We start from the raw sequence: 13,645 nt of genomic DNA on the forward strand, positions 1-13,645 counted from the left end.
CCTAGTGTTACAACTAGGAACAATCTCTTAACTCTTTGCTTTGCTTTCTTCTGTTACTCATAACGTAAGAGAGGATGAGGCCCAGGACATTTTCTGGCATTTAACAGTTAACTCACCCCCACACCTGGAATTGTAGAATGGGAGAGAATTGTAAGGGTTAAACAAATTCAGTTTACATTATCTTTGCTTACTATGCATATATACATAATGATTAGTATATCTGTGAATAGTCGAGTGAGCAGCCTCTAGGTTCAAGGCAGTTTTCATTTCCAGCTGTATGCTGGAGGAAAGCTTTAGCTTATCCCATTATAAAGTGATAAAGCAGCATTTGATAGCAGAAGCTTGTGTGATAAAATGATCATGGCAGCAGTGAGAAAGAATCTAATAAGGGAATTGATCTGCAGATTCCAATTCTGTAGGAGCCAACATCGATCAACATAAATGTCAATAACAAGATCGTATTGAGGTCTGCCTAATTCCTTTAGATGATTTTTGGTTCTAGTGACAGTCAGAAAGTGAATGTGAAAAGAAGTTTTTAAAGTATAAGAATTGCAAGGACAAAGGCCAAAACTATATTGTGCTCCAAGAGCTTTCACTGGCCATCCTGATGCTAACTTGGAAAAATTAGTGAATGGTGCACTATCAAATAACTTCTACATTATACAAAGCACTAAAACACTTAACTTCTCTTGGATACCTTGGGACTAGGGTGCTCAACCTCTGACCTGTGACATAGCGTCATTTGGTGCACCAAACTCCCCACGGGTCTGAAAACTGGGCAGCGGGGAAGCAGTGGCTCTGCTCCCATGCTGCCAAACTTTTAGCCCTATGAGGACCCTGAGTCCTGTGTGCTGGACCCAGTGCCCAATCCCAGCATGCAGAGCCAGGTGTGCAGTGGGTAGGAAGGGGCAGTGCCAGGCCTCTCCCAACATGTAGGGGGTGGGAGGGGTTACTACCATGCCAGTCCCAGCACTTGGGACAGGGAGGGGTTGGTACTTGGCCCCCAGGGCCAGATCCAGCCTGTAGACAGGCCCTGTGCCAGTCATCTGGCCTACAGGGCCAAAAGTTTGAACACCAGTGCCTTGGAATAATAAAAGACAGGCCTGCCCTTTGGTGTTAGAGCGCAGAGATGTTATGAAGGCAGGTCATAAAAATTAATAGTATAGTTCTTTCTTTATCACAAAAGTTTAAAGTATAAAATGGGGGGGGAGGTTGGAACGAATCTGACCACCCTGAAATGTAATGGTAAAGTCTTTGCTATTGTGTGCATAATCTAAAAAAAAAAAAAGGTGTCACAATATGCAGCATTTTGTGTTATACTCTTTGATGTCCCATACCTATGTGATGTTAGACTTTATACTATAAAGTGGGACGATCCTTTTCATTCATTCATTTTAGATCAGTGGAAAGCTATTTATGAAAAGTATTTGCTGCTTTTCCTATTAAATGAATAAGCATAGAAAGTGAAGATAGCTATTTTAAGTGGGTTCATATTTTTAGAAAGTATTTTGCTAATATACTTGAGTCTTCAGTGAGCAAGGTCAATTAAATGCATTAATGTAATTAATTATTTACCTCTGAGTAGATTATTACCAGGTTATTGGTGCAAACTGTTGACTCTAAAATAATCATAATCCCTGGGGAATTTCACTTTACACATATTTTCCCAAGAAAACTAGGGAGTTCATTTTATCATTACTGCAGTACTTACAGACTCCTAACTTAGTGCTATGAAAATGAGAAGTAAGAGCTTGAAAACACTGATAAAGTTATAAACTGAAAACAAGCATCAGAGAGGATTACTTTGTATCTTTTAATGTAACTTTTATTTAAAGCAGTTTATAAAAATTAATAAAACGAGGTGGATTTGGAAGGGGAATAATTTTAGGCTTATAGAAGCACTGGCAAGTGTTTTAAGAATATAGAGAGATTATGTTATTTGTGTTGCTGCATCAAATACCGTCTTAATACCTCACAATTTACACTCTAGGACATTTATGACTTTCCATTTCAACCTTTGCAGTTACTTTGGAATATTCCCTTTTTTTTCTTTTTCCAAAATGGTTCGACTAGAACCAAGTGTAACAAGTCGGTAGAATCTAAAACAGACGTGAGACCTTTGTTTTATATTCTGTGCTGGATTTGCCTTGTTAACAGGATTTTCTGATGTAGTTGTAACTCCCTAATCTTCCATACAAATGTTTGTAATATCATATCCGTGTACTTTGTCTTGGATGTTGTCAGTTAAGTCTCAGTAAACTCGCCTGGAGGATTTGCCAGCAAGACTGACAAGCCACTGTTAATGCTAGTTTTGAATTTAAAGTTTGGCATCTTTTGTATCTCCTGACTTTTAATAATTTTTAGCAACTTCACCCTCCCAGGAAAGAAAATAAAAGAAATAAATTTAAACTTGAACAGGGAAATGTTTTTTGCTAGATTAATAGAAAATCAAAAATAAATCCACTTGACTTGGTGAAATTTCTGGAATAGCTGGAAGCTGCCTTTTTATACACTGAAATGATTTGGCTTACTGAAATGTATTTTACAGTTAATCCTTTAATATGCCTTTAATGTCTAACTTTTCCCACTGTTAATACTGAGCAATATTATAAGCTTCTAATTTTATTCTCTACATTTCAAACACCGATAAATAGCTATCTCCAGCTTCTTGCTTATACCACCATGAGGCATCCCAGACCCTGGGGCTCACTTACTGTAGGTTAAAAAAAAATTAGAAATAAAGCTATAGGAAACAATGATGCAAGTCTGCAGAGACAGTTTACAAAATCTGCCATTTAGGCTATAGGAAAAAAAATAAGTACTGTATGTCCTGGCATATAACATGCCCCTTTCCCAACCTAAATCACCTGCCCGCCTCTCCAAATTGGGGTACAGGTCTTAAGCAAGGAAACTGATTTTCTGACTGAACTAAAAGCACCCTGAGCAGATTCCTGAACCAAAGTAGAGCTGCTTTGGTATTATAATTCAGGTAGCTGAGGGAGTCAGTTGACTTAGTGGCTCAGAGTTCTTCATTCCACGGGTGTTAATAACCAGTTCTTTTTAACGATCTTGCTGTTCCACTAATCAGGCTAACCTTCCTTAGCACAATTTTGGTGTCTGCTAGCTGCTCCTGGTCTCACTTTTATTTCACAGCCTTGGAGATTCATTAGCTCATTTTAGAATCATTGATCTACCCACAGAGACTAGTCTTCAGCAACAGCTAGGGTTTCACCTTCAGTTCAGCAAGAAAGGTAGGGTGCATCAGGTGAAGATTAGTCTCCATCCCTGCTCTGTGCAACCATAACTCTGGACAAATCTTTGTTCCTTCATTCTGCCTGTCCAGAATACATTGCATAACATACTCTGGGCACATGTTGATTGTGAAAAGATATGGCAGTACTTCTGAATCACTGACAGTGTCACAAGTGTGCATCTACAAGTGTGCTTCAATGCACAGTAGCCCATTTGACTGGTCATTAAAGTGTTGTGTAAAAAAGTGTGCAATTACGCTAATGCACAGTCAGATAGGCTACTTAAATAGGCACATTAAGCGTCACTTAAAAAACATGTGGTTTTCATACTAGGCATTAGGGCAGCCTAACGTGCATTTTTTTTAGTACCTCACATTGGAGGTACTAAAGTTAATGCGTATTAGGGAAAATACATTAATACACATGTAGCTGAGTCCCACTAAATATCATGGGAGGTAAGGAACAAGCTTTAATTGCATATTCAAGACTGAGATCACAGGTATCACCACGTACTGTAATTAGTTGTGTGTAGTGTTAAAACCAACCATCAAGTCTTTTTTTTTTTTTTTGGATTTTGCATTTTACACTTCAGCATCAGTCCTACGAGTCCTTGTAGTTACATGAGTTACAACTGTTAACATGTCCCAGCTGTGGGTAAGAGCAAAGATTTATTAATGGTTTTACTGGTCTGAAGATACTGCTATCCATACATATATAGTATGGGTTTAAATTTAGCAGTCACAGGCAAACATTAAATCATGTCAAGCAGCATAAGGATCCTATTCTACTTTTAGCTTATGGTCTTTAATTCTGCACTTGCATACACTAGGAACTTCTGCTCAGATGTGGAAGGAAGACGTTACTCACTTGAGCAGCTGGCAGATTTACTGCCTGTGAACTGTTCTCCCAGTTGGTGTAAGCAAATAACTTTTGGGGCTCCTATTGTGTAGTCTCGCTTTTTTCTTTCCTGTAGCCATTTTGCTCCCAAAACATAGAAACAAACCAGCTCTTCCCCCCCTTTCCCATCCCCTGCATAGACATACTGGATTTATTGTTTCAGATTTTCTTAGCCTCGAACTGCTCTAGAAATGTTCAGTATAAGGATATTTGAGGGCAAATGGACACCACTCTGGGCTGTGCTAACTTTTGCAAGATGTCTCCATGTGGCTAGTACACTCCCCCGGTGTAGGCCAACCCAGTTCTCATACAGGTATCCCTCAATCAAGACATCCCAGAAGTTCTCCATCAGGCGCAGATTCCAAGGTGAATACTGTAATATCCTCCCGTTTCCCCATATTATTATAGAGAAAAGAAGGGGGGGGAGGGGAATGTTCATATTTTTACTGGATAGTTTGTTTTATTGCTCTGTGACTGCATTTGTTTAATTGTCTAATCCAAAAGTACTTTTCTTGCTTTAGAGTTTGTAATGCAGGTAATTCTGCATTATATATCTGTTACAGTTGATTTGTCTGTGTACAGGGAAAAGGGGTGGGGGGGACATTTCCACTATAATGATTTCTTAATAAGGCTATCCAATGCAGAAATGTTATGCTGTGCATCTTGAGAACACACTTTCCTGGCTTATTAGTCATTATTTTGTTTTGCTGATTTATGCTTATTATTTATTTATAGTTCTATAGATTAGTTGAGTTTAAGGTCAGAAAGGACCATTAGATCATCTAGCCTGACTTCTTGTGTATCACATGGATATACCTGCATTTATCTTAATAACTTATAACTCTCAACAGTTTATCTTGTCAATAATGCTTTTTGGTTAAGGTATTTAAAGGTTTATTTCCTTCTTGAAGAGTTATTTTTCTCATGCGCCTACTTGATAGGCTAAAAAAACTGAGTGGGCTGGGTTTATAAGGATGTTGACAGCAACGGTTGACATTTCATGTGATAATGTTATAACAATTTGCCTTGTTCTCTATGTCACCTGTTGCCATGTATGTTGCTAACTCGTACAATAACGTTCTTTTGTTAAAAATAGTGTGAAGAGCCTTAAAAAAACTGAAGTAAGCTTTCAAGCTCTGCGATTTGGGAAGTAATATTGCTGGAATATTTTTCTAGGAAAATAAATGTTAAAGCATGTATTCAACTCACACGTCCCTAGTCTTCAGCTCTAGTATAGAAATTTTCCCTAAATTGTGGTGCAGGATTTTGGTTTCCTTGGAGAAGTCATCCTTTGGCAAAAAAAAAACAGCACAACACCTGCTCATAGAATCCAGTGACTTATCTGTCTGGAAAAAAAATGGATATTGTAGTGGCCAAACCACTGTAAGACCCTCAGATCAAAATTAACAGTTGTACTCACTTAAAACCTGTGAGCTGGGGAATGCTTATTTGCTGGTATTCAATTCTTGGGTGAACACCAGGTGGCAACTCCAGTAGCAACATTTTAAATAATGCACACTAAATAGGTAGAGACCAGATAACAGGGACGTTAAGATACTTACACTAGGTATAGTAAATATTTATAATGGAAAGCATATCGGATACAGAGTGTTTATGGCATTCAAATCTACTCAACAGTATGTTAGAGGAAATATGATTATACAGTACATCGATCATGAAAACTGTTTCCCATAATCTTGCCTGAAACAGGATGGCATCAACTGAATGAAAGCATTGAATGAAAACTCAATGAATATGTAGCTTGTGACAAATTACTCACGAATTAATAATTAGTGGTTTAAAATATTACTAAATTGCCTAAAATAGAAGTTTTCAATACCAGCTGTGAACACCAAAGGCTTTCAGAATCTATTTGTCATTTTGTTCATTTTTTTAGTGGATGGCGTTCCAGGAGCGCAGTCTGAACTAGCAGAGCATTAGGTACTAAAGCCCCATCCTGCCACTTGTTCTCCCTCCGAGAGCACACCAGCACAACAAAAGAAACGATGGTTCCTATACATTTTGATTCCTCTACAGTTGTAGGCATGGGTGGATTTAGGATCCTGAAAATGGGGATGCAGATGATGTGGTGCCTCATCAACTATAACACAACACACATTCTTCTCCAGGTAAAAAGAAACTAGGGCTGGTTTGATGGGGTTTAAAGTACCCCACGGCCATTTTAAAACATGCAGGGACTTAATACACATGATGCTTCAGTGTTCAATTAGAACATGATGGAGCACATGTATAGGCACCCTGGACTCTTTTCTAATATGCTAGGCGCCTAAGGCTATATTAATCAGTTTAAGTTCAAAGTTAAAACAAATATGACTACTGGAATATGCTGTATCATGTGTTGTACATTAAAAAACACAACAAAAATATTTAGACAAAAATACTCAAATGAAGCTGTTTCTTTAGTCTTATAGCCATTAGTATTAACTGTAAACTTTGGGTGGACTTAAAATCAGAGTGACTGCACCACTGCACCCCCTGGATCCACCGCTGGTTATAGAGTCTGGAGAAGCCAGTTAGAGGGTGGCAAGGATTTTACTATAAGGTCTCATCCGAAGACCACTGAAGTCAGTAGAAACCTTTTCATTTATTTCATCCGGCTGTGGATCACACCCTTCATACCTATAATCCAATACATTGGCTCACATGACCGATGGGAAAGCAAATAGGATCCGTTTGTCTGTTGAAGTCATTGGCCAAGAAAGAATGTTTATATAAATAATGAATTTTATTGTATTTGCAATTAAAAATAGGGCTTAATACACACAGAAAACTTTGGTAATTAGGATACAGATTAATATGAGGGAAATGGCACCAGTTTAGCAGTCCTTCCAAGCAAAACTGAAATAAAGAACTGAGTATGTAATCGAACAGTATGTGAATATTAATGCACAAAATCCTCTGAGTCCCTTGCTCCCTGATGCAATTATTTTCCATTCACATTAATTGTTCCTAACAGATGACATTAATGACTTTGAGTTAAAATGTGTGCAAGGGAGGGCTTCACAAGATCAATGCTGTTTAAAAATAGGGTCACTTTTACAATAATTCACTCAGGCTATAACAACTCCAAAATAAAACAAGGTTAATATGTTGATTGCTTTATAAATGTTAATTCCATAGTTCATTTTTTTATATTTTTTTATTCAAACCTGTCAAACTCTGAGGATAGATATGGCTGCATTCATATTAATTTATCATTGTTCAACATGTAGTAGTGATAAGTTGTGAAACAATAACAAGGAGAAAAAGTGCAGTTTCCTGTAGATGAAAAATCAACTGTTCTTTCTTCAGTGGGTCTTGGTCTTGGTACATGGTGAAATGGCAACCTTTCTAAATAGGACAAATTCTCTTTTACCACGGGGCTTGTTCTCCCTTGAAATTTAAGTGCGCCGTTTGGAGTTTTAAAAATGCTGATCTATTGCATATTCATCAAATGTTTATGCTTTGGTCATTCCCTTTCCCCCCTCATCCCCCAGAAACTTCATTCCCGCATCTTAGATCTCTCGTCTGGGGATTTGCTTTCAGAGGTAGAAAGGAACAGAAGTTTGATGCAATCACGAACTGCTGATGTTCAGATTCATGTGAGTGTTTGTGCTGTCTTTGAATCCCTCATTTGGAATATTCATTTCTATCTGTAAAGTGTGATGTCATGGGTGAGGCATAAAGCTCATCCTTGAATTGCAGTGTTGTCGAGGCAGATAACAGTACTTTCCTTTCTCTTGTTCTCTAAAATTCAATATCATATCCTGAGTTGATGCAGAAAGCATCACTCTGAGCAAAAAAAAAAAAATATAAATCTTGGCAATGTCCCCAAGATACCTTTTTGGGTATTGATTACATCTCAGAGTCTCTGAGAAATGGTCAAGGAGCTTTTTATTAAAGCCCGTGCACCATATTATTCATCCTCCTTTTATGATATATTATGTATGAACTTTTAAAAATTCATGGGCGCTGCATTTTTTTTTCAGATGGGGCCAGCTTTGTGCTTATTTGGCAAAAGTTTAACTGGCGTGGCTTTCATGTTTCATTGACAAAGAGGAAAAAGTAGCTTAAAAAACAGAAGTCACATAAAGATGGAAAGAAATAAGGGGAAAGAGAGCAAAACCTTGAGCCTTTCTCTGTCTTTGATCTTAAAGTATAAAAGTGTTGACAAAAATGCACTCTGCTTGATAATAATATGTATTTTAATGAAAAGCCATTCTTTCTCAGAGCTTCACAAAGATATTATCAGCCCCTCGTACACTCTGTAATTTAGCCTTCAGGTTAGGTTTTTCTAAGTGTGAAGTTTTGTCTCTGTAATTGTTTGATTCATTCAATTGTCTTTCCTTTTTACCAACAATTATGTATTTAAATTGTAATCTGGCATTCAGCTTTTGTACTCTGATTTCATTAAAGGTAATAGTTTAAAACTCATGATTAAAAAAAATTCAGATTATAGAATGTAAATTAATAAATTAATCTTCAAGTTAAATATATGAACTAAATGTAATCTTTAAGGCTGGCTAAAGAGAATCTAGAGAAGTCAGGCAAGTTGTAGAAGAAAATGTCAGTGTCCTTTAAAAGAACTGCTGCAATTTAGCAGCTTTGGAGAACGTTCCACGATGCCTTTTTATATATTTTCCAGACTTTCTCATTTGCCATAAATAATAAGGATATTTATATGAACGCAGATTTTTTTTCCCCCTAGATATCCATCTGCTACTGTTTCTCTGTAATTATAGGACTATCTCCTTCTTTTAGCATAAAGGGGAGAAAGAAATGCCTCCCAAAGCAGGCAAAAATGGGAGAGCAAAGGGAGGGGTCTGCAACATGATGTGTTCTAACCTTCCCCGCTGGCTACAGAATGCCTTCCATGCAAGTGCCACGTAGATTGGGTGGTACAGATTTGGTGACATGTCTGGCTTGGCGTGTAGGGTGCAACCTCATGTGCTGTCTCTCAAACCAGCATGTTTCTCTAGCACCCCAGCTGAAACAGTTAGCAAAAGTTAATTCTATTTTGCCTTGCACAGGGTAGACATATCCTGTGCTGCTATTAGCCATTATGCCTTTAAGGGGGGATGCAGACATAAACAATGACAGCATTTCCCGAGGGTGCCAGGGGTAAAATGAGATTTGTATCAACAAGGCAAAAGGACCCTGCCATAGACCCCTGAGCCTGAGATGTAGGATCTGTGCTCCCTTGTGGTCCACAAGACCTGAAAGTCCCTCCTCTCATACTTCTTGCTCCCTAGGAGCACGTGCGCCAATAATTCCTGGAGGTAAATAAACCTTGCTGCTGCTACCAATGACTGATTTTTCCATTCATGGGGTTTGCCCATGACAGAGAATAATGGTTTGCCCTGTAGTTAGGTTTGTCAAAAACAGAGCATTATGATGTCAGGTGAGGAATGAACAGCAGTAGTGATGAACTCTTCAGCAATAAAAATCCTTTCTCAGGCTCTTGGCTGAGTACAGCATCAGCCATGGTGGCTAAAAAATATGAACAAAAATCCAGCCAGCCTATTACAGATTAGAAGAAGAATAGTCTGTAAATGAAATGTTTTCCTAAGATTTCCATGAAACATTTACATGTTCATTGAACCTATCTGATAGTATTGCCAGCTATTCTTAGATTATATAACTTCGAGTTTCTTTATGTCCTATTGGGATATAAATGTGAAAACACCCATCTAAGCAAAACCATATTAGGCTATAAACAAGTGCAGAAATCAATAAATATTGCTTAAGGCTTGGCTGTAAGATTATTTTCTAGTTTTAATGAAATCCAATGGAAAAGTTTCTGAGAAAATAAAGTAGCATCACTCTTTTTGGTATTGTGGATAATTAAAAAAGTGTCTGATTTTCTATGGCAACTAGAGAATACCAGAACAGCATAACAAAACAAGCACTTACCATTAAAGAAGGTCTAGCATTGTTAGGCATAGGAGTATTAGTTTGAAAACAAATTAAACACATCCTAGATAGTCCTCCAAAGGTTTAATATTTTACTTAAAGTGCTATCTGCTTTTCATTACTCCCTTCCTCAAAGCTGGCATTTAGTCACAGTCAGCTGAAATTGCATTTGGAGAGGGGCGATAACTACACTAGTACTAAAGGCAGCCATAAAGTGTCAATAAATTGCATAAGCAAGAGGCTTCAGCTGTCTGGGAGTGACACAAAGATGGATTGTCCTACATCAGAGACTTTCTTAGACAAAGCTTTGGACTAGATAGGAAACCAAAATTAGACTGTAATGGAGAGATTCCATTCTCAGTGGACATTCTGGTTGGGACACTAAATTAATTTACCTTGTCCAGTTTGTAGAGCCTCATCTGTTACATTGTGGGACTATAATGCAGTTGTCAAGATGTACTTGTACTCTTATAACTTTGTTTGCTGTATGTTACTGAAACATGCTGCTGATATAAACGGCAACATTCAAATACACTCAAAACACCCTTATTGAAAAGCCAGCAGACTAGCGGAGCCAGAATAAAGAAAGAAAGAAAATGGAATGAATTCAGATGTGTTTCCATTTTAATATATTCAGAATGAGAGCTATGTATTTTACTTATGCATGTTCATTTTACATGTCGTAATGGTGCAGTATGAAAATAATGAACTACATGCTTGCATTTTGCCCTTCTAACTAAACCAGGGGAAAGTGGACATGGTCTGTTCTCACCCATATGATACTTCTATCTCGTCTGTTTTAGGAATGCCAGCAGAATGTGAAAGCCAGTATACCTGCCTTGAAATGCCAGAGTCAATTAAATATAACAGGGTCCAGCCGCCTTTATCCCCGGAGCAGCTGCAGTAGCAGTGAACTCTCCCTGTCAAGTGCTTGCAGTGAATATTCCAGCGGCTCCTCCTACACTTGGAATGATGGAAAGACGTGCAGCAAAAGGGTGAAGTGAATTGATTTCTTTCTTTTATTGACCCAAGTTTATCTGAAACAATATAAAACAAGATTAATTGAACAGTTGATAATTTCTGACATACTTGCTTTTCTTCCCCTCCTTCCCGTCCCCCCTCACTTAATTTATCACAAAAGTTTAATGTTAGAGTTCAGCAGTGGCAAATGTGAGGATGTGAGAGGCAGGACTCCTTAGTTATTTAAGTTAAGTGGCATAAGAGCCTTACAGAATGCAACCTTATGCACAGAAAGAGCATATGCATTTATACATGAGACCAATATCTGCCCCAATTTATACAAGTCCAGTGATTCATTTGGGCTGCTCAGATTTCCTAGGATAGCATGTGGTATTATCCTATGAGTAGATTGCTCTTTAAAATCCTCTGCTGGTAAGTGGGTTTTTGGGAAACATTGCCAATGGCATGTGTTAGAGGAACCACAGACTGCTCTGCAATGTGCACCAGGTTGCAGTGAGACACCAAACCTGGGTATGTCAGAGAATCTGGCCATGAATGACTCTGAGTAATAAATAATCCTCTCATCCCTAGAGGCTGGTACTTCTAAATATGGTCTTGACACAAAGCAACACACATTGATACTGCATTTACCATTCATAAATGAAGGGCCTGACTTTTCTAGACTTTGACTTCAGTACCTTTCACAAGCATTACAGTCATTTAAATAGAACATTATAAGAAGTGCAGCCCTTCTGCAAGGCACCGGTCAGCAGCAAGAAGGGCTGGGTTCACGTGTCAGGGTACCCCCTAAATTTTACCAGTGGCTCAAGTCCCTCCCCAGAAATCTGGGAACACTAAATTTGCTGGGGTGTTCTGTTTAAACAAAACCCCATCCTCACAAGCAGTACAAACACAAAACCCACATTTATTACAGAGAATAACCCCCCCCCCAAAACACTAAATGTAATTTTAAAACACTGTTGGCTCCAAAGCAAAGTCTGTAAGTGGCACCCTCTTGGGGGAAGCTTCAACCATACCGAGGCAGTCTGGGACTTGGGGCTTCCCAACAGGTAGTTCTGGGGGCCTGCACCCCTATACCAGCCTTTCAGCAATGCAAAGGAGAGAGGAGTCCACACCAGAGAGGCCTATAAGCTGCTCGTTGGGTTCACTACACTGGCAGGAGCACATGCTTTGCATACACAATCCAAGTGTGTGGGGGTGTTACAGAAGCACGCCTTTTCATTGAGAGTAGGCCCCTTGTCATTTGTATCCAGGGGGCTTGCAACCATTTAAAGATAAGCCACGCAGCCTCTTGCTGTGGTCTTTTACTTCCAAGGGTGCTGCTTTTCCATTTCCTGGAGCTGTGTGCTCCATTGCAGCTGATTGGAGAAGTGCTGCTCTTTGAAATGAAGCATTATAACAAACATCTGGAGCACTTCAGTGGTCTTGTGCAGCTGGCCAGTTGTTTGTAATCCCTTCACAAAACCTCATCTTCACAGGAAAGTAGGGAACCTAATCATGCAAAGCGTGCATCTCCTACTGTATTACATCTCACCTACTCCTCCTCCCTTCTGGTGGAAGATATTACCGTATAGTATATTTTGCTAGAGTTTCTCCAAATGTTGCTTTAAGATTCACAAAAGAATATACCTTCTACCGCACCCTTTGAGGAGCACAAACTACTCTAAACAGTCAGAAAGATAGGTGTTTTATCCTAACATTTTTAGGTGAGGAATAATTTGCCATCATTTTAGGTTAAGTAAGATCATCCCAGTATCTTTCTGTACAAAAACGTCCTTTCCCAAGTATGCATAATTCTTGTTCTGGGAAGGAAGTGAGAGCTGGGCACCTGCTCTGGGAAGGAAGTGAATACTCAGTGGGCACCGGCAACCCGGAGCTCTAGGACGCATGCGCTGGGGAGCAGCCTCGAACCCGGTTCCTCCCTGTTGTCAGGTAGCCCCGCTGTGGCTTAAGGCACAGCAAGACCACTTAGCAATGGACAGGTGCTGAGTTCAAGGCTGCTCCCTAGCACAAGTGTCCTAGTCCTCTGGGCTGTCAGTTCCTGGCACATATTCACTTCCGTGCCAGAGCAGGTCCCCTGGTTGGTGCAACCCTGGACCCACGCAGGAAGCAGGCACTTGGCCAGGGACACAGCTGTTACTAGTCAGCTGCTCTGGCAGCTTATTCAATTTGGATGTGCCTGCTCTCATACTCGTGCATTTTCTGTTCTATTGTGATTGATACTTTTTAAAAGTAAATAAATAAAAAGAAAATTTTAAAAGTGATGAAAAAGGACTTCCATGTAAGAAACTATGAAGGATCCTGGGGTTTTCTCTCAGTAATAGATACCAGACCCTTTGATTAATAAAAAATGAAGTTATACCCATTTTATTAGTAGCTATGCGTATTATAGCAGGACAAACAAGACCAGCCACAGGCCTTTTATGTCCCTAGTTCACTGCTTCTTCATAGATGAATACTAAAAAACTAAATAAAAAATCAGCAGTTATAAGGAACTTTCCATCATCCCCAGTTGTTTTCTGGGCTATTTGGTTGGCTTTAAACTTCCTGAGTCACATCTAGTTAAAGTTATGAAGTTCATAATTGCAGGGTATCACAAGTCA

General features: G+C 39.0%; 1 protein-coding gene across 8 annotated transcripts in view; it reads left to right on the forward strand.

Annotated features, from left to right (window-relative positions):
* Positions 1–13,645, forward strand: part of NCKAP5 (NCK associated protein 5) — a 962,935-nt gene that overhangs the window by 828,788 nt on the left and 120,502 nt on the right. For 7 of the 8 annotated variants that reach the window (XM_019522509.1, XM_019522508.1, XM_019522512.1 and 4 more), the window contains 2 exons: positions 7,646–7,750; positions 10,865–11,056. In XM_019522509.1, coding sequence (XP_019378054.1) covers positions 7,646–7,750; positions 10,865–11,056 — 297 coding nt within the window. The remainder of the gene's footprint in view (positions 1–7,645; positions 7,751–10,864; positions 11,057–13,645) is intronic. The other variant, XM_019522514.1, reaches the window with a different exon arrangement.

Source organism: Gavialis gangeticus, unplaced genomic scaffold (assembly GCF_001723915.1).
Source record: "Gavialis gangeticus isolate Ggan-Ray unplaced genomic scaffold, GavGan_comp1, whole genome shotgun sequence".
Taxonomy (NCBI): domain Eukaryota; kingdom Metazoa; phylum Chordata; order Crocodylia; family Gavialidae; genus Gavialis; species Gavialis gangeticus.